Source organism: Lepisosteus oculatus, chromosome 28, assembly GCF_040954835.1.
Source record: "Lepisosteus oculatus isolate fLepOcu1 chromosome 28, fLepOcu1.hap2, whole genome shotgun sequence".
NCBI lineage: Eukaryota > Metazoa > Chordata > Actinopteri > Semionotiformes > Lepisosteidae > Lepisosteus > Lepisosteus oculatus.
Genome location: NC_090723.1, coordinates 2,120,598 through 2,142,685, shown reverse-complemented (window position 1 = coordinate 2,142,685; position 22,088 = coordinate 2,120,598). Strand labels below are relative to the sequence as shown.

The window sequence follows — 22,088 nt, the reverse complement described above, 5'->3', positions numbered from 1 at the left end:
AGGTAAATTTAAATGTGACACAACGATGTCCCAGTGGGGATGTCAGTCACTACTTTGTTCTTCCTTCAGTCTGGCAAAGTTGCCCTTGCATTCTTTTGTTAAAATAATACCGGTAAAAAAAACAGCTTTCCCATTTCCAGTTTTTACAGCCCAAAAGGAGACGTATTGAAGTGTCCTGGGGAGGGAGAGAATCAGGCACTAGGACCTAGCAGCCACCTGCTCACCTAGAGCCCTAGTGTCCCTAGGAGAGCTGCAGTGTGCGGCTGCTGCTATTTGCACACACCACACAGTTCCTATTTCAAGTAGGTGGCTGTGCATCCCTGCTTTATCTCTCCACCTCCTTTTCCAGTCTCTTCCCGTTCGGCATGGCTTCTACATCCCGGCTTGCCTCCTGTGCTGTGTGTGGATCTGTGACAGCCAGAGTGCCCAGTCCCCATGCAGGTCTCTGGCTGTGCATGAGCTGGGGCTCAGCAGAGACGAGCTTTGCTCTGTGCATCTGAGTCTGTCATATATACAGGAAGCTCTGTTTGTGTCTGTGGTTTCTTTTGGTACTGCTGTGAAACTCCTCACTGAACAGACTGACTTCCTTCCCTCACTGAGGTGGCAGCAACTGACTTTTGAAAGCCAGAGCCTGTTGTAGTTGTGCTTTTCTTTTTGGCGCGGGTGACCCCAAGAAGAGTGAGTGATCGAGGACGGCGCACAAGATGTTCCTCAGGAGAGGGCCAGTACACGAAACGTCAAGGGATTTGTGAGGCATCAAACCTGGTGGTCATGTAGAGTCCGAATTTCTCTGAAGCCACGTTGAAGCCTGTGGATCTAACCCTTTGGGGTGCTCTTGTTTTCCTTCCTTTGCTTGTTATGGTGTTTTCCAACTTTGAGGCCACTTTCCTGTTTCAAACTAAAGAGGACCACCTTGTCGGTTCGTGAACGCTGGAGTTTGGAGGCCTGAAGAGACTTGCAATGGGCAACGCAGCCGGGGGAATGGACCTGCCTCTGCAGGGCAGGGAGGTGAAGAGCTCCTTGTCCGCCCCTGCTTCTGCTCCCACACAGAAGCAGCCGCCACAGCCCAAGCTTCCCATGCCAGCTGAGGAAGAGCTGGAGGAGCGCTTTAATGTGGTTCTGGTGAGTGCTGGCACCTCGAGATGAGACTCACACGGGGGGTTGCGTTTCCATGTTTGCAGGAAAAACAAGAGTGATTTTTCTGGTAATGGTCCAAACCGGGGCCAACTTTTGGCTCTAAACAAAAATAAGCCTTGAAAATTACACTATTACCAGACTTTAGCATGATAATAGTAATAATACTCATGATAGTACAGATCACATAGTATCACTTTACAAGGCTATCAAAATGCATTCAAGTTATTGCATGGTCACAGTCGGTAAGTCCTTTCAAAGCTTTCCACCTCAGTACAAAATTTACTGCACTTTCCCCAATGTTCATCTCTTTCTTCACCTGCTAGACTTGCATAATTAAAACGTTTAGTTTCAGAGAGTCAGGATAACACATTTTTGGGGGCACAGAAAGTCATCCCCACAAGGGTGTTGAAGAACACTAAAGTTGGTGAAGAATCAGAATTTGGACCGATTCGTGGTGAGGAGTGGTGGCAAAGTTATAATGTGTCACAGAAATCCCAGAATGACGTGCAAAAGTATTATTCATGAGAAGATGTGCAAAAGTCCAGGGTTTATCCGGCTTACAGTCATTAAAAAAACCCAAGTATCTTGTGAAAACATGTGAAAAATGTTTCCACCTTCTTCAGTGCCACACATCAAATTGAAAACATTTTAACCCTTTTCTTCAACTTTTGTCAACTTCTAGAAGAGAGTGTGAAATGCTGGGTACCACTGATGTGCTTGAAACTTTTCTAGTTAAACTGTACTGTATGCAGTTAAACGCCTGCATGGAAATAAGAGAGTTTATTTAAAGCAGGGGTTTTATGGTTTGTGTTTTTTCCGGGATGCACAGTTCAACTCCAAGAACTGGTTTCAGTTTCAGAAATTGGTTCCTGCAGTCAACAATGGAGATTTGCAACGGACATATTGCCCTTGTTGTTTTTATTGGGTTTTTTTTGTAAAATAAAAACTTAAAAAATGGGGTAAAGGTCAAGATAATTTTGGGGTTTTGTGCACCTGAGAGATTTTCATTCTTATTGGGCATATTGGGCAACAGAGGTTAGATTTGAGACAGACATCAAAATAACAGAGAAAGGTTCCTCTGTAGCTCACTGATATGACGTCTTCTATATACTGTACGTTAGAATTTTCTGTCAGCTTGGAAAAGGTTAAAAACCAACCTTTCAGGCAGCATGAGCAGTAACAGAGGAGAACAGTGATGTATTCTGACTTCATACAGCAGAAAAGAGGTGTTGGGTTAGTCATTCTCTGACTTATCTCAACCTCCAGGATTTAATCTTTGCCGGTTTTAATTTTAGTTTTGACCTTTACCTGCTAATCAGAAAGCTTTTTACTAGTTGATAGCTGCTTTGACTCATCACCTTTGCTGCTTTTCTAAATTGCATTCTTTATTATTGCATTACACTGCAAATATGAAATAGGTTCCCTTCACAATCTGGGATTTCTATGCTAAAACCAGAAATGTATTGCACAGATATCTCTCATGTGATCAGAGAAGGTAGGCCCATTTTGTAAAACAATTTGGAAACTATTGGATTGAGAAATATTAAACCCAGTATACCGTTCAGCTAACATAATGCTACCGGGTGCTTTAATACAACCATACAATATTGTGATAATGATTCTGTCACTCGGACACTGTTTTTGTTGCGGTTATGCTGTGTCCTTCTACTATTTCTTCATCACTCTTTAAGCATGACTTCTGGTGCTCCTTCTGTTAAATCTGTTCAAGATTAAAAAACCCCACTCACATTAACAATGAGCTAATCTAATTACTATCTTTGGCAACAGCCGTTGCAATTTGAAACACATCAGTGGGTATATTGTAAACTTTCGGAATAGTTCCTCATTGACTGCTGTGAGAGGGAGGGGCCAGAGCACAGCAACAGCAGCAGATTCCTCATTTATGCTGAAAAGGGGAATCATCACTTTTTCTAGAGGCCTCTGTAATGCCTCAGCTGGAGTCATTCAAAATGTTGCAACATGCCTCTTCTTCTTATGAAGCTTCTTTGTAACTGCCATCTTGTCTGTGTTTATCATTTAGCCAATCAAAGCTGTCTGTGTCAGTGTATATCTTCTGCTTTCCTCTTTGGTGCTGCTTCATCGATGGGTCTCTGAGCTCTGAGCTTTGCTAATTTCACTAATTTCCTCCCCTTGTTTCCTAACATTCACCCAAGCAGCAATCCCATCATTTACAATGTACCCTCTGTTCCACTAGTCTTCTGATTCACGGTTCTCTGTGGATTCTCAAGACGTCCTTTGGATTGACTTTGTGATCTTCACTGTTCAAGACTACAGAGTTTTGGATTTTTCAGTGTAGGACATGCACTCCTGGGGTTAAGGGGATCTGCTTACTTCTCCCTGGACTATTTACTGTATGCAGTGATCAAAATCGCACACGATATTTCAGATAAGGCCTTACTGGTGTGTTTTAGGATTCTAACATTCCTTTTTTTAAATATCCCAACAATTTATTTGCCTTTTTCATTGCTGCCCCACGAGGAGGAGGGGGGCTCTTAAAAGGTCTTGAATCCCTGGGGCTTTCCTGCGTAGCGGTAGTGTGAGTGGCAGGGCGAGGGCAGCAGCTGTCTGCCAACAGGTGTGTTAACCAGCCTGTGGGGGGAGGCGCACCAGTTGGTGCCGCAGTGCTCAGAGACAAGGACATCGGTCCTTTTACTTTACTGATCCTCTGCCGCTCCCCCACCTCTCACTCACACCCTGCAGTGTCATTCGAGAATTTGAGCTGAACAGAGGACTCTAACCAGGTCCAGAAAATGGCTGAAAAAATTAGAAGTTCCATATTAAGAGACCAATAATTAAGATATTCTAATTAATGATAATTAACACCTGGTGGGGCGCAGTGGTTAGCATTTCTGCCTGCCAGCACTGGGGCCCTGGGGTGCTATATGTGTGGAGTTTGCATGGTCTCCCCATGTTCACATGAGTTTCCTCTGGATTCTCCAGCTTCCTTCCACTGTCCAAAGACATACTGGTAGGTTAATTGGCCCTGGTGTGAGTGTGTGTAGTATTTGTGTACCCTGAGTTATGCCTGCTGCGGGTTTAATTTTGGCTCCAGCTCCCCTGTGACCCAGTACTGGATAAAGCATTTTACAAAATGGATAGATAGATGATTACCAGCTTTCCCTTTCTCTGTCAGTCTTCACATAAACGTATTCAATTGAGATGAGGTCAAGTGTGAAATTGGCTGTGCTACTTTTGTTAGAGTTTTTTTTATAAGATGTATTGGAACTGCTATGACTTTTCTCTGAGACGTGCAGACATACAGCAGGACACCCAGCTGTAGGGGGGTAGGGGCAGTATCTAAAGCTTTCACAGCCAAAATGACACCTGCACTACAAAAAAACAGGATCTGTAAAAGAAAGCGCACTCTGATTTGATTTGCATGAAAAAGCAGTACAAATTCAAAACAGACTAATTTCATCCAGATGGTTATCTCACTGAACCCCCTGGCATGTCCTTCGTTCCTAGTTTTTAAAACGTAAGTTTTTTGTCTTAAGCATTTACATTTTTAGATTGGTCTTTCCAGGTAAACTCACCTAATACTGTGATTTAAGTTCTGGGATCTGTACAAATGTGATACTGTGTTAATCTTAATTAGAATATCTTTTATTAATTGTGTTTCTCTTAATTTGGAACATACAAGCTTAAGGGCATACCCTGTTCATACTGTATTAGCACCTTATTGATCACTGTCCTAAACTATCCTAGACAATCAGCTTCAACAGGATGGCTGTATTGTTTTCCAGACCTCCACAATCTTTTGTTTAAAGGTACTTTCTGATATCCAGTTTTAAATTCAGTTCCTCTTAGTTTCCATCTGTGACCTTTTTTCATCAGCTGTTCTGCTGATTGAAGACCTAAGACCTTCTTACTTCGCAGTATACATTTGCAATGAAATGCAGTCTGTTCCCGAAAATAACTGCTTTCAAAGAAAAAGAAAACTAGAATGGATTTGTATGCAGGCTTAGCTGTGCAGTTGCAGATTTACTGGTGTTTTACTCTACGAATGAAACAGTCATTCACAAATGTACAGTACTAGATGTAAAAAAAAAAATAGTTTCCTTAACTTATTTTCTGGTGATCCCTCCTATATATTTATTAATTCGAGGTCCTTCTGTAAGTCTATGTGTGTTTACATACAGTAATATCAGCATTTTATAACATCTCTCCTGTCAAACCTAATGAAGGTGAACTAGTCCTTCAGGATGTTAGCACGTTTCTTGATCTCCCTGTCTTATGTATTTCTGAGTAAGTGACCTGTGCAGTACAGGCTTGTAAAATAATTGAGGTTTTATCACCTTGAATTGGGGCGCTGCAGTTCAGCAGTGTGTGTGCTAGGTGCACTTAGCCATATCATTACTGCAGTTATTTTTATATCAAGACACTTGATATTCATGAAAACATTCCATAAATCGTGCATTTGTGGATAATTAAGCTAGTAGCAACCAGTTAAGTAAGATGAACCAGATGGCCTAATTTACCTTGCAAACAAAAATCTCTCAATTTGTGCACCCACTGTTGGTTGGAATTCACAGAACTTGATAAAAAAAGCTATAGAAATATGATTTTATATATATTTTTTAAAATAAATATTTTAATATATTTTTTTGCTTAGCTTTTTCCTGAATCTGGTGTTTGAAAAGGAAACAGTTTTGGTATTATGTATTTTCTTGCTTCTGAAAGGGGGACGTCACTCATCACCTGCTGTAAAGGTGCTTTGGATTTCTCCCACATGTTCCCAGGGCAGGTATTGAAGAGATGGTAATCATTGAGATGTTGCAAATATCTTCCTGTTTAAACATATTTCAACATCACCAAACGTAAAAAAATATATAGAATTGTGTTACCAGGACCATAACATTTAATATTACAGACCTCTCACAGACGATACATTTTCAGCTCTTATTGGCCCTGATACAGTGTATATGTACTGTATAACCAGTCTCACCCCAGGGGTTCAAAGTAAGTAGAAAGTAAGTAGAAAGGCAAACATAAACAAAACTTACACTGCCAGTTTATCTTGCTGATAATTGATGATAATTTACCAGTAAATGGAACCACCCTAGTATAGATGAAGTTCCAGCCAAGACTTCCAGCTATTTACTTCCCACCTGAGACAAAAGCAAACTGATGCCCACACTGGACTTAGTTCTTCTTTCCTTTGAAAAGTGACGTAATCCATTTGACAAGCTCTCAGTGTGCGATTCCTAGAGGTGATTGAATGACAGGAATAGAAATGCCAAGTTATTCAGCTGAGGTCATTTCTTCACGTCTTGCCAGAGCGACTTAGTTTCAGTCTGATGCATACCATACCAAGGTGTAATGAGGTACATTTAGAACACATTGTGTATTTGAACAAGAATACCATGGTCCTGAATGAGATCATAGCATTCTTTTGTGACTGTTTTTAGTTTCATTGATGAGTTAATTAATGGTAACCCGACCCCAGGTTCGGGGTCAATATATGAACATGACAAAGTTTACTAACTGGAGGGAGCCATTCAGTCCATTTTTCTGCTCGTTTGGTAGCAGCGCATTGTTCTCAGAACCAGCTCCCTCAGTGTATTGAGGATGTTTGTTCATATGATACACAATTCTTACATTTGCATTTAAATCTCTTCAGTTAAGGGAGTTTAGGGTGTTGTTGCTCAAGACTCGAGATGAAATTCCTCCTACCTGTATGTGCATGAAATTGTTTAGACCATGAGATTCAACCATTTGTTAAAATATCTTACTGTGCAACAATGAGCACTGCTTGGAATGGAGTCGTACAGGTCTGTTAAATAGTATGAAGATGACCTCCTTTGGTATAGTTTCAGTAGGTTTTTTACAATATGTCCATGCATTCTGTTGGTTGAAAGATCAACCAACAAGTGAAAGTAGAATATGCAGAAAAACTCTAAGGCATTTCTAACACATAAATATGTAGGTGTACAGAATTAAATAAAAAGAATACACTTTACATTTGACATTGTTCTTTGAAGTCATGTTCTAATGAAGGTCATGGATCTTTGTACTAATAACAGCATGATTAAACGCCAACAGCTAAAAATGTTTTTCTGTTGTCACCCAAACAATGTTACATGGTTGACACGCCACATCAATATTTAGCAGCTGATTGCGTTACTATGTGAAATGGTTTCAAATGATTCATTCTTTAAGGTAACTTGCCAGACAAAAGGACAGTCATAGCCTGGTATGAGGAGCTTAGCTATTTTATTATCAGACATGCAAGCTGTGCTTATATCTTGCTGCTAGGCCTTATCACTGTGAGAGACCAGACTGAAAGCACACAGGAGAAAAAGAAAAAGCTCCTGCAACATGGCAGTTTGACCCACTTCAGATTTTAGAAGGTTTTGTAAAAATTACAAATTGTAATGAAAATGCAAAAGCAACATACTGTAAGGTAACGATCTAGTCCGATAGACTACTGACATCTAAATGTGCTTGAAGGTCTAAATGGCTTCTTTCTTTTGGTTCTTATTTGTTATATTCTTATAAAATGAAGTAACAATTGCAATATATCCAGCACCTAGTTTCATCCTATTCAAAACCCAGCAGCTCGTACCAAATTATTGCTGTCTAGCAAATATGTTATGTTTGCTTTTCTGCCCTCTGCCCTACATAGTTAAATGTATGACTTGTGTTGTTAAATGCACTGGAAGAAAGTTTTCTGCAGTAAGTAGATTTATTGATTTTCAAATTAAGAATTGTTGAGTGCAATTTCAAATATGTCATGAGTGTTGAAATGTTGTGCTTTATCCTATAATTCCATGTTTTTCTGACAGTTTTTCTATCTGAAGGATTTTGGCAGAATCTAAAGAAAGCTGGCAGAAGCATGATCATTTCGCTATCAGCATGACAAATAATAACTATAAGTAGATAAAGGGTGGGAACAAAATTGGACCTGCTAGACTAGTAGCTATACTATTCATATAGGTGCTGTCCAGAGTGCTGAACACTCAAGCACTGAGATACTGTACTTCCCAACAAATGTGATTGCCATTACGTTTTAGTGTAGTGTGTAGTGTGGGTGCTTCCAAACATGGAAGCTTATAAATGTCTAATGACAAACATTGTAACTGAAGTGTCTAAGATCAGCCCAAATTTATATCTATAAATTTATAATATATATATATTAAAATATATAGAAGCTGTCTGTAAATCAGGTCAGATATTTTACTATTTAAAGTGACTAATGTAGGTAAAAAAACATGTTTCACCTATTTATGTAGCCAGCACCTATATAATCCTGCAACTCATAACTGGCCAAGCAGGTGTGAGCCTACCAGGGAGACTACCTGGGAAAGCAAAGTTTAGAGTGCTTGGTGTCTTCCTACAGACCAAAAACATTCTGGAAAATTGGAAAGTTGACCCTGGTGTGAGTGTGTGTTTGTGTTTGTGTTTGTGTGTGCCCTGTAATGGACTGGTATCCCATCCAGCCTTGTGCCTGTTGCTTGCAGGAGAGGCTCCTGCTCCCCCAGAGCCCACAAACAGATGGAGGGATGGATCTCATTGACTCATTATCCTACAAGCAGACATCGGTTAATTGGCTAAGAACATCATGGAGTAAATCCGGAGTGATTTACGCTATGCAGTGAAAAGTGAAGCTGTCTGAATTGACAAAGAGATGGACGTACTGTAAAGCGAGAACCAATAAGGTCTGATCGCTGAGGTCAGTTTCTCTATTTTTAAAATGCATTAAGCTAATTTGAGAGCAGAACTTGTCAAAGAGGATATTTATTTCTTTACTTTAATCCGATGGACATTTGGCAGGAATTGTTTATAAAGCAGAGCAACATCTCCCAGGAACATAAAGAATAAGGAACCTTGCAGTATCAGAGAAATCGCGAATCAGGGCTAAAGCAAGAATAATAACAATCATGAGAAACAAAATAATGACAGGTGTATGAAGGTCATGTTAGGCCTGGAAAGTAACAAAGTGTCATTACATGCAGTGTGCTGTCTGCACTCAAACCCAGAAGGAGCTGTTAATGCTATTGTATATGAGTAGGCGTAGAGGATGAAGAATCAGAGACAAGGAGCATGGTTTAGAATCATTATTATTTGTTTGTATGACACCAAAATCTAAACAATGTTCAGTTAATTATGCAGTTGCATTCTTATAAGGCATCAGTGTAAGCTCAAAGTTAACTTTAAAAGCACATACAGTATGAGTTCATTAGCTCAGAGCTTGCTTACTGGTTTCCCTGGACTAGTGTGCTAGTTGTTGAAGCAGAAAAAAGCTTTTTTAGCCTTTTAAAGCTAAAAATATTTGTTTTTAAACAAATCACATGACTGCCATTCAGTATTTTGTTACCCCAAGGAGTAGTACTATTGAAGCAACCAAACACACCTGGTCACTGTCTAAAGTGTCTTTAATATACAGTATGTATTGGTGTGAACCATAGACTCCTTTGGTTTTATTGTACATCATAGATTTTGTGCAGCTGGTTCAGGGCAGTAAATATTAAATCACAGGATGTGAGCGAAACATCTATGTGTTGGCAGCTGTTGGAGCTTTTCTTACTCACCATGCTAACCTGGACAAACTTCTTTTCAGTCACTCAGCTGACAGGATCCCTGAAAGAAAAATGCTTGATTTGTCTGTCTGATGGCAAAAATGTGGCCCTTCTGAACAATGTTTAATATGGGTCTACCATAGGTATCTTTTGTAACGGACTTGTATTTATTTTTCATATTGCTTTATTTTCTTATTCTTATGAATATGCCCTTCGTGTTGTTTAAGTGAAGGTGTTGGATTTGGATTTACTGGTCAGGAGCTCTTTAAAGGTTTGTCAGATTATTTTTAGACTGTGAACATTGTTTCTGAAAGAATCCTTTGAATTGAAATGAACATGGGAAATATTCTGCAGGACAGAACAGGAATGAGTTCTCTAGGGAAGAATACAATCAGACAATTACACACTAACTTCTTTCTTTTTACTTGCGGTCAGAGTGATGACAGAGGGCAGAGTAAGCTAACAAAATATTCATATTTCAGGTTGTTTTATGGTGGTAAAAACACATAAACAGTCACGAATGAGAAGATGCTATTCAGTCCATCTAGTAGTTCTGGTATTTAGCAGCTTACTGATCCAAGTATCTCATCCAGCTGTTTCTTGAAGGAATTCCAGGTATCGGCTTCCATTGGATACTTGGGTCCACCCCCACAACAACTTTGCATAAAGAAGTGCCTCCTGTTCTCCGTTTTAAAACCAAATAGGAGCAAAAAACAGCAATCAAATAGGAGACGTGTGCTGGTCATGAAGTAGAAAGAGCTTGACCCAGCTTGTCACTGCTATTAAATCAGGGTTTAAAACAGAGAAGAGGTAACAGTGAATGGAGTCCATTCAACCCATTTAGCCTGTTGAGTTGTTAGTAGTTAATTGATCAGGGGTCTTATGTACTGTAGCAGCTTGTTCCAGACTCCCACAATCCTATGGGTGAAGAAGTGCCACCTTGTCTCGGTTTTAATGATGTTCCCACGTAGTTTTCACTTTTGGAAGACTACCAAATAGTTTGTAGCCAGTTCTGAGAAGATTGGGGTGAGAAGAGTCTATCTTTGTTCTTATAATTGGGATTCTGTTACAATCTCACTTCTCAACAGTCTTTTGCTCTAGGTTTATCTCTCAGTCCTTTGAATTCCTCTTATCTGTACCTAGTCCATCACAGCCAGTTCTTGGATTGGGCAAACGGGGGTTGTAGACTCCTTTGATTTGGGATAGGCCTTAGCCTGTAGTGGAAAGGGGAAAGAAGGGACCTCTGACAAACTGAATTGTTGAAATTGTTTAAACCTAGGGTGCTGAATGAGTATTGCAGCCTAAAGCCCATCACATTTAATAGATCACATTTAAGAGTCTGATACTAAAACTCTCCCTCTATATGGTCATGTTTGATTGTTTAGGACCTGTATCATGAACTTCCCTCTGCAGTTATAATGATACATAGAAAAAGGCTGGTTGTCCATGTTTTGCTCATTAGGCTTTCCTGAAACATCTGACTGGCTGGGCTTTATCCTTTAATTTAAAACATGTTTCCTTCATTAATTTGGATGAGGTTAACCTGAGGGCTAATTTGATAGTTGCAGCATTTCATCGCACAGATTAAAAGAGCTTCTTGAATCCTGTCACAAAAACAGAAGAACTCTGGCATCATTATAGTCTCTTCAGACTACTGTATGATGGTTGGTGATTATGGATGGGGTTGGCTGGGAAGATAAATGCTGCAATTAAAGGACACTGCTTATCATCAAGCAGCTCTTTAATAGGCAGCACATGGAATAGTGAGGATTGTCCCAAGAGGGGAGATGGACTCAAACTATGGAGATCCTGTGAGATTGTATTCTGACAGTCTTAGAGCAAAGGGGGATGGGCAGAGTTGCCTCCACTGCCATTTGTGTCTTGTTTTCGGTACCCTTTCTGTGCCTGATAAAGAGGAAGTGCCTTCCGGATGCCCATGCAATGTGACTTCTCAGAGTTTTTTATAGCCTTGTTTCTTTGTTGATCGTTCACATGGCTTAGTTCATCCAGCAGTATAGATTAGCATGCAGTGACCTCTGAGCTTAGATTGCATAACTGTGGAGAGGAGTTCAGATCATTGAAACAGAATTTTATCAGACACGTTCACCACATGTTAAACAATTGCTGTATTTCAAAAGCTCAGATACAGAGTAGAAGAAGATTTAAATATTATTTTAAACACTGAGTTCCATCCTGATCAGCCTGTACACCCCAAGAACTGTAGCCTTGAACAACACCTGGACTGCTCAAAAAGCCCTAATTGCGGGGGGCATGCGGTACAGTGGTTAGGATTGCTGACTCGCAGTGTTGGGGCCCTGGGTTCGATTCAGGACCTGGGGCGCTACCTGTGAAGAGATTGTGTGTTTTCCCAGTATTCTCATGGGTTTCCTCCAATAGTCAAAAGACAACCTGGTAGGTTAATGGGCTTCTGGGAAAGTTATCTCTGGTGTGAGTGTTTGTTTCTGTGTGTGCCCTGTGATGGACTGGATCGCATCTAAGGGGTACCCTGCCTTGCACCCATTCCTTGCCAGGATAAGCTCTGGCTCTCCCACAACACTGAATTAGAAGAAGCAGTTATAACATGGGTGGATGGAGATTCGTTGCTGATAATCAGTAATGGCTTCCAAAAACACAGAAATTTGAAGTGAGAGAGGAGGAAAGGGATCTCATCTTTTACAGAAAATGCCTTTAAGAGCCTTATTTTCTTGTTAAAGGTGGCATTGAACAGTTTTAGTGTTCAAAGGCATGCTTTAACGGGTCTCTGCATCCTTATGAGCTACAGCTAGAGACTAATGCTAAATGATATCATGATCAATCGTTGTGCCTTTGAGTGATTCTGTATTGGCAGCTACTGCAGTGGGGGGCAGGAATAGTGTCACTTTGACACAGCAGTATCCTCAGCAATCCTGCTGCTCCAAACACAGAGAGCTAAAGATAGTTTCCCCCTTTTGCTGAATATGCACTGCAAATCTGCCAAACCTCTCCTTTGCAGTGCACAGAGGACAGCTTATTTGGTGCTCAAGGTAACTGCAGACCCTTGGCAGGAGTAAAGGTGCTCTCTGTAAAAAGCACCAGGAAAAAAAAAAAGTGACAATTAAGCTCCAATAAACATCGCTCTTGTTAGTTGCATGGCTTTTAGATTTGAGGGGGTGTTTGGCAGTGAATATTTTGCTAGTGCAGTAAAAAATAAGCTAAACAGTTTTTTGCATAAGGTGGGAGGCTGTAGGCTGTGTAGTGTAGGCTAAGAGAACAGCTTGTTTATAACGTTAAGGGGCTTAGGATTTTGATGAAGGAAATGTGCCTATCCCATGATACTGTAGATCTTCCTTCTTGGCACTTCCCCCTAGAGCCACTACACTCATTAAATCTTCCTTCCCCCTCATGATACACCTTCCTTCTTCTGTTAGTTTCATGCAATAAGAGCACTGTTGTTTTTCTATTGTCAACAACAGAACCATACCCTGGAACACCAAGGATCATGGCAGAAAGTTCTTTGCTTTTTTGAAGAATGAGACTTCCCATTTCAGTAATTACATTTATTCTGTAATGTTGGTGTTTAGATGCATGGACCTAATATGTGCGTCATTGGGGTCTGATACCAGGCGGTTCCTCAGTTTACCCCCACAGTGAGGTATTGAACCTCCTTGTCCTTGATCCTTTGGATGATTTGTGCAGACGAGCTTGGGTCACAGTTTAAAACAGCAGTTGATGCAAAGTCAACTCCTTCATTTCTGTAAAATGTTTTGGATATTGATGTCAGCTAGCTAAATAACAGTAATTATTAGAGTTAAGCAAAAAATTCTCAAGGATTTTAATAAGCTATTTTAAATGCACAGCATCTCAAATGAAATCACAGAAGTTGTGAACAGAACTACAGATCAAAGCAACATTATAAGCTTTCTGTATGAAATTTTATGTACTGTCAAAATAAAAAACTTAAAACTTAAAAAACTTAAAACCCTAAAAGATGAGTGCTATTTATAACCTCCCTGAGCAATCCAAGATTTACATTACACATTATTTATAATAACAGTCCCTGTTGCATTGACACACAGACCTTACCAGCCTCTGGACAGACTACTGTGGGATCTTCCACTACTCTTACCATTTAACTGCAACTGGCAAAGGCTGGCCTGTTGTTGCAGTTGTCTCCAGATGATAGCAGTTGCGATCCCACAGATGTTCTGTGCGAAACAGTCCTCTCAGATAATTGCAGGAGTAGGTCCACAAAAGATTCTAATTCCTCATGTACTTTAGAATTTTCTTAAAACGGAATTAAGGAAATCATGCTTAAATACAACAGAGCTACATGAGTTCATTACCTCCCCCAAATGATTTCGATCTGAATTACTAGTTCAAAGTCTGAAAATGATGACATTTTCACTCACAGAGGAACACTTCCCTTTTTCTGTGCAGCACCAGTGTTTTTAAATTATTGGATTCATATTTAGAACATCCTTTTGATTGATTTCTTAATTTGTTTTTATCTTTGATTTCATATACAGTATATAACAGTGCTCAAGCAGACAGTGGGAAGGTCAGAAGGTCTTGGATTAGAAGGATTATGTTTCAAGCAATGTAGGCGTATATACAGTGGATTCAGGACTATTTGCACATTAGTTGCACAATTTCTTGTCATAACACTAAAATGAAAAGACTATATTTGCAAATGCATTTAAATAATTAGTAACATGCTGCAAACCCCTCAGTTTCTTTGCGTGGTCTAAAAACATTCCTATTCCTCCAACGTTAGTGTGATATGTGCTCATGGAATACTTTTACTGTTGTCATTAAAAATGCTGTGCATTGAGTTAGAGCGACAGGTGTCTATTGGAGAGAAACAGAAGCTGTATGGATACCGTCTCACGGGGAACAAATAGTGACGCAGCCAGAGAGCTGCCCGTTCTGCCTGGATGGGGACAGGTGTGGTTCAGCGAGATCATCGGACACTGAGCCTGCTCTTACGAATCAAGAGGTATCTGTTACAGCAGCTCACAATACACTATTGTGAGACTGTCAGTCTGAGAAGCTATCAGAGGATATTTGGGAGCTGTTACTGTGCTGTTCAAGAGAGGCCTGACACCCCTTACCAGTATTAGAACAAGAGAAGTGCTGCAATCAGGAAGTGACTTTTTGGGGCATCTTGCTTATTTGGTTCCTAGTGGTGCATTGATCTGCTAGAATTTTAGTGCTTCCCATGAAGCTACTATATTAATAGTACAATTGAACTCCATTTTGCAGTGCAGTTTGAAATTGCCTACAACTCAGTGCCAAGAAGTATCAACTGTCTTTTGTCATATCAGGCTGTGTTTGTGTTTGGTGGGTCTTGTTTTCTTGCTGAGCTTCAAGTAGCTGCTTGGGTGACATTTGCCAGACACACTTGCTTCAATTTTGGAAATTAAATACAATGCAGAAATTAAATACAGAGTACATTGCCCCCAAATTAACACATGCTTCATTTTTTCTGGCAATATATCTTGAACTTTTTAGGGAAGACATTCTTTTTACACTTAAGTATTTCCAAATTCTACCTTCATTAGCCTAACACCACTGACGCAATAACTGACAAGCTGTACCATGGTTCTGATTATGAAAAGCGTTACTGGAAGAACCTGACAAAGACCTACGTTCCAGTAGCAGTCATTGTGTAATTCGTAAAGCACAGTTAAAGCCGCTTCTGGAAATTACTTCAGAAATGTGGAATTTTTGGGGTAGCCTAACAAAGCATTCAGCACAAACGAGCACTCTGAAAAAATAATTTCCAACGATCGATTCCAACAGGACCTTCTAACACTCTGTGTGATGTGGCTCGAGTTCAACAACTCCCAAAGGCATTATTTGACACAACCCCATTGAGTGGCTTTTCAATATACTGTAGCACAATACAAAACAATACAGTACTACAAAATATAACACAGTACTCATTTTAATGTGGTGGCAAATCCTGTACAGAATTAAAACTAGCACAATAGAGATTCTCCTGTGTGTGGTACTCGTTATAAATCAGTTATGTATCTTCAAAAGATAGTTTTGCAATTCTAGCTTAAAATAAAACTGCTGTACAGGGCTAGTAAACTTCAGATGGCGATCATAGCGGTTGAAGGCTATTGTATTCGTGATTCTGCTCTCCTGTTTCTAACTCAACAGCAGTACCAAGCCTTTAAGTTCTAAAATACGTTGTGATTTTTTTTTTGGTACACATTTTTCTTACCTATGTAAACTGCTGAGCCAAAATTACTATTCTTCTCAGTCACTTTACATAATGCTAGTAGGTGCAGAAAACGAGAGTGAGGTACTGTCCTGTTCGCCTATAGCACCAGCTAGATAACAGTTTCAGCTCCAAACATTATCTAGCAGGAGTTTATTCTGGTGTTAACATGCTAAAAGGCTAATATCAATTTGCATGATGATGACAGTATACAATGCAGGCACCTACATCTGTCTGGATGCTCATCCATATGTTGCAAGAATGTTTGATTGGCCTGAATCTTCACAGACACTGTTGCTGCCACAGCCTGTTGAAGTGCTATTTCCTTCCCTTCCTCTCTCTCTACTTCTACTCTCTCTACTGAGGGAAGGGGCCCCTCAGTACAGGTCCATCTCAACTCCCAGATTAATAGTAGTTTGCACCCATCAGCAGGTGACATGCTCTAATGCCTGTGTTTCTCCACCTTATGTCATGTTAAGAAAAGATCCATGTGGCTACCTTTTTTCAAACCGTTTTTGGTTTATTTGGAAAAAAAAAGTAGCCTACAAGAACTTGCTGTAAAGCTTGATAAATACTCCCGCATTCCTTTGACTGAAGAAGTTCTCAATTTGATAGGCACTTCCATGCCTCTTTTATTTCTCAGCCAGCTCGGTGTACAGAAGTGATGATTTATAGGCCAGTTCATTTCGTTTGGCAGAAGTCAAAGTATTTTCAGACAGACACTTCTTCACTGTCACAGATCTAAGTACTGGTCCTCTGCATCACATACAGTATATAAAGATATCTTTAGTAGTTTCATTAATACCTGTTTAACAGAGCACTTGTGATTATCAATTGCATTAACCAGTTTTACATTTATGTCTGTAATTGTGTGAAATGTTCGAATCAGCTTTAGCACCATGGCAAAGCTGCTTAATGTTACCCATCATCACTCGAGCAGGTAACATACCTTCTGGTTTCTAAGTAGAAGTTGTATACAGAAATATAGGGTTGCACATGTGTTCATTATATTAACCAGCTGATTCAATTGCACCAGACCTCAATGAATCATCATAGTCAGTTCCCCTTATGATGTGAGCTCTACTGGAGCACAGGACAACAGTTGCAGCATCCGGTGTCCTAGGAGTGGATTTCTGCAGGCTTAAAGAAACCTGCTTTTACAAAATCTTGCCCCAGCCCCATATCTTAGATATGGTGTCCATTGCTAGATTGTCATATTCAATGTGAGGTTAACTTCATCCCAAGGACTTAAGAGTCAAGCTTCTTGGATGTTGTGATGTAGCTTTAATATGTCGGGTTTGAAAAGCAGTATGTTTTGGGCTGGAGTGTAGAAGGCAACATGTTTAAGACACCTAGTGGTTAACACTGTGCTGCAGATGTCAGAGTGGTCTGTTCATGGGCTAAAGGTGTTTCTATATGTTTCTATGATAGGAGGAATTTAATTTTACTGTGGTAGAAACAAATGATATTATTTTCTCATTTACTTGTGGCTGGCACTTTCTTCCTTGTTTATACACTCATCCACCCATCCTTTAATTTCTGGAAGTCACAAGGCAGTTAAATTTCTTCTGATTTGCCTTATCTGTCCCTGTTGAATCTTTTAACACTGCTCAATTATGGTCTGCTGCTCCTTTATAGTCATCAAGAATCACTTGACATTTACTGTCCATTCCCACTAGTTTGGATGACAAGGGATTTACTGTACATACCCAGCGCAATATGTTACACAGTAGAGCAGAACTAAAATGGAAGATACTGGCTGAACAATCACATACTGTAAGAGGTGGGGAAGAATTATACTGTGTCACACCTGAACAACAACAAAAATGAGACAGAACTGCACTAACAAAAGATTTAATTAACATCTATCCATTGTAATGGAAAACATTGGCTAAGTCACTCTGGCAGGTAAAGAGGATTACCCAGACCTCAGTTTGTCTGTCAGAGTGATTGCAGTTAACAATGATCAGCCCCTGAGCAGAGACAAATAGTGGCTTCTGATCGATATGGATATTAAGGATCAATAAAGCTGGTAATGCAGTGCTACTGAAGTTCATCTCAAGCATGCTCGGGTAGGACTAGCTGTGAAAGAGAACACATCTTAAGAAAAGCCACACTCTCGTTATTAGGTTGCTGTCCTGTTAGGGTGTGTCCAGTGTCTTCAGCAGAAGAGTGTACTGAAACAGGTCTCAATCATGTTATAAAGTAGTTTTTTAACGCCTATTAATTTTAATTTAATGTCTAATAGAAGTGCAGTAGAAGTGTCTTATGGGTGTAAAGGGAAAGTATGTTGGATCGGAATGTTTGGGCATCGAAATTTTAATAAAATGACCTGACTAAGTGGCATTAGAAACAATGGTTTAAAATGGTTTAATATGGTTGAGTTTCCAGGCCAACTGGAAAGGAATCCCACATACCAGAGTCCATTTGGGCTTGAGCAATTGCCCCATGAAACACCGTTAAAAAACCATGCTTGTGCCTCAACTGTATAGCTGCATGAAAGTAGGCGGAAGTGTCATTGTGAAACCACGCCTGCCCTTCCCTTTCGAGTTTTCTGAACGACAAGACAGTTTTGAGTTGCACCCCACCCCAGGAAACAGATCTCAATGCTGCTGACAGGAAACTGAGTGTGTGTGGGGGTGGGGAGGAGAAGGAGGAGGACCTGAGATGAGGTCATGACAGATTTGAGGACCTTGCCCTCTCTCCTCATTAAAAGAGGCTGCTCCAAAAACCCCATCACCAATCGCCCGCAGGTCTCTGACAGCACTGGGTAAATCTGACAACTAGCAATAAAGCGTTTCTTCACTTCTTTTCCTGTTTTGAATGCATGCAAACCCGAGTTTTAAAAATGTTACAAAAGATAACTCGGTTGATCCATGTGACTGTCGTTAGCAATATCTAGATTGCAACACCTCGTCAGGCCATGTGGGCAATACAGCACGCAGCAGAGGCTGATAACTTGTTGCATCTCAACACACACTTCCTGTACTGGCTATATCCAGCACTGAATCTATCTAATCTGCATTCCTAAATACAGCACGCCATGTAGCCCCTTTAGTAGCATATCAAAGCACTGTAGAGTTACGTTGTGTCACAGTCAACCTTAAAGCAAAGTTTGTAATACATAAGATACTGACAAAACAATGAAGCATTTAAAGGGTCAAATGTAAACCCAGTAAAAATAGTTGATCAACACCAGGTCAGTAAGATTTGTCTAGATCAACTTTTTTCCTTGGGTGTTCATCCAGGGGTGAAAAAGATCAACTTAAAGTTTCTATAAAATGTCTTTCAGGAATCTATAGACTTCAGTTAAGGTGCACATCTCAACAGAAACATACTATAGAATACATTTTATGCAGTGCAAAAGGGTTCATTGCCATAACTACAAAAACAAAAAGACTGATTATACTGGTTATGGTCATGGATAGATTAAGTGACCAGGCTCCTCTTTTCTTCCCCTGAGAAGAGTTCTATTCAGGCATGCAGCTGTGGGCTGTAGACTGGGCCTTGATGATTCTCTGGTGGGGGAGAGGAGTGGCTGTGTGTGTGGTTGGCACAAATCAGCTTGCTAACAGAGGGAGATCACTGTCCCTGCAGGGACTCTGAGATACTGAGGAACTGAGGGTGCATCAGCAGCAGGTCTGTCCTCATCACAGTCTGCAGCTAACACAGTGGGGATTTGGCCACTGTAGGATTTACACTGACATCCTGTTTCATGACCCACACATATTGTGGCCTATAGCGTTTCCAGAGGTGTGGACATATTACGATATATGTGCTGTGCTTCGTTTAAAGGGCTGCTTGAAAGTTAAATTACTGTCACACAAAGAAAATGGTTCCACTTTTTGCACTGTACTATTATAGATTTGATCTGGACAGGATGCCAGTCCACCACAGGGCTCACACCACAGCCAATTTTCCCAGAATCTACCTACAAGCATATTTTTGGACTGTGGGAGAAAACCAGAGCACCTGCAGGCAACCCATACCAACAAGTGGAGAGCAGACAGACTCCAAGCAGATTATACCCCAGGTCCAGAATTGAACTCAGGGTTCCAGGGCTAAGAGGCAGCAATACTAACCACCACACCACTGCGCCATCCTTCTGCTCTACCCCCTCTTCTTAAACTAGAGCCCAATGTGGCATGTGAGTTTGTTGACTGAGAGCAGATTAGTGTGCATGGGTGGAGGTGGGGGAGGGGATGGCACAGTAAACTAGGACAGGGACCAACTGTATCTTCCCTCATTGTGTTTTTCCAGGTGCTGGGTCTCCCCCATGCTTTCAGAGATATACAGTCTAGGTTAATTATCAGTCTTAAATTAGGCTTATTTGTCTGTGCCCTATGATGAGATGGCATCTCTCTGGAGCAGGCTTTTGGTTTGACTGAATTACCAGGGATACATGTCTTTCTAATAAAGGCTAGACAAACGTCTGAAAAAACTAAATCTGTACTCCCTCTTTCAGGGTCTTCTCTCTCCTGATTCCATTAAGATCTTAAGTCTGTTCACATCAAACAAGGATGTAAAGTTTGAAGTTGCACTGAACATTTTCAAACCTCAGCCTCACATGACATGTGAATGTGCTATTAATTTCACGACATATGGGTTTACTGGGATGTGTGCCTTTCATCAAATACTTTGGCTTTCAGGATGAACCTAAGGAACAAACCCTTAATAGCTAGGGCACGTTGTCTTTTCCATTGCAGGTGTAAAAAGGTGGATTTTGTGTATAACTAGGTGGTTACGAATGCCAGTTGCACTTGAAGTGGGATGAATGTCATGTTATATAACACGAGACAATCGACTTTAAGAGGAACTGGGCGTGGATGTATGTTTGTCCTTGAGTGTGAATCTCCTGTCACCTATCCCAGTTTCAAACAGCATCATGAATGCATGGAAGAGGATAAATTTAGCTACTTCTAGGGTGCTGAGCTGCTTATTTTTGGGAACAGAAAGAGCCCTAGGCATTGGCAGCATAGATTGTTTTTTTTTGTACACGACCTATGAAATAAAATATAGGACACCTTCACTGCATTAATGAGCTTGTTCCAGAGGGAGAGAGAGAGACACAGGCACCCAAATCACGTGTCTCAGGGGCGCCGGGACAAACTTCCCAGGCTGCAGGAGCTGGACGCAGTGCGGCACTCATTCACAACTTCGCATGCTGGGAGACTGCGTCCCACTGCTGGCCAGTTGACAGAGAGGGATTCTAAAAACATTGACCATAAGGAAAGGAGTAATAATTCATCAAGGAGACTGCAGCATATTGTGAAACACAAAGAACTCTTCAGTGACAGCGCAGGGTTTTCATAAACGTATCTTTCTGCTAAAGTGCACTAAAAATAACGAAGAGATTAAAGGCAATGAGAATAGATGTCAGAATTTTTCTGGAAGTTATGCATTAGAAAAATCAGCAAGATTAGAATGTGTGACTGCTTTAAGATGTGATTCAAATCAATTCCACATTTTTCAAGGCTGTAGCTGCTGCAAGCCTTTGGCTGCACTCTCTTTCCACAACAGGACATTAATGAATCACCACAATTGTGCTGTAGTCGCTAGTCTCACTGTGATACTTTGTTAACTCTACATGTGTTTCTGTACAGTGCTCTCAATCTGAACACACGTTGTACATGATACACCCCTGTTTTCCAATGTAAATCTTCTACACTTGCTGTCCAGAATATTATTTGAGGACCCACTCTTCCCCTGCAAGAACAAATTGAACAGAATGTGGTTTGTATTCCACATGGTTCTGAAATATTCACAGTGCAGTCCTCCCCCCCTTCCTTCAAACAGCGTTGAACATTCCTCTAATTCCACCAGCTTTTGATTCACATCCTCTCAGCTTGGTTGGTTTGGAGTAAATAATATATGCACAGTTCGTTTGCTATCAGGCTCATTTCGTATGATCAAAAAGTAGTATAAGGGTAATTCAAGTAGGTTGCAATGTGGAGTTTGTATATGTCTTGTAGCTTTTCTCTTGATTTCAGGCTAGTCCTCCACCTTATGACACAGCCCACTTATTAATGTTCATTATTCTTATCAGTGCAAAATTGAATGCATTCCCTATCGATTTTTATACTGCATTATCCTACAATAAACATTTCTGCGGAAATTAATTTGATGGCTTTTCCTGCAATGACTCTTGCAAAAAGTGTTGGCCTGTGATTGAGATGTGACTAATAGATTTTATGTCAGGACAG

At 40.5% G+C, this 22,088-nt stretch overlaps 1 protein-coding gene across 4 annotated transcripts in view; it reads left to right on the top strand.

Annotated features, from left to right (window-relative positions):
• The first annotated feature begins 274 nt into the window (after positions 1-274).
• The window catches only part of fmnl1b (formin-like 1b), a 52,504-nt gene continuing 30,690 nt past the window's right edge, over positions 275-22,088 (top strand). For 3 of the 4 annotated variants that reach the window (XM_015362091.2, XM_015362088.2, XM_069185648.1), the window contains exon 1: positions 276-1,122. In XM_015362091.2, coding sequence (XP_015217577.2) covers positions 961-1,122 — 162 coding nt within the window. In that variant the 5' untranslated portion in view covers positions 276-960. Of the gene's footprint in view, positions 1,123-22,088 lie in introns of all 4 variants that reach the window. The other variant, XM_069185649.1, reaches the window with a different exon arrangement.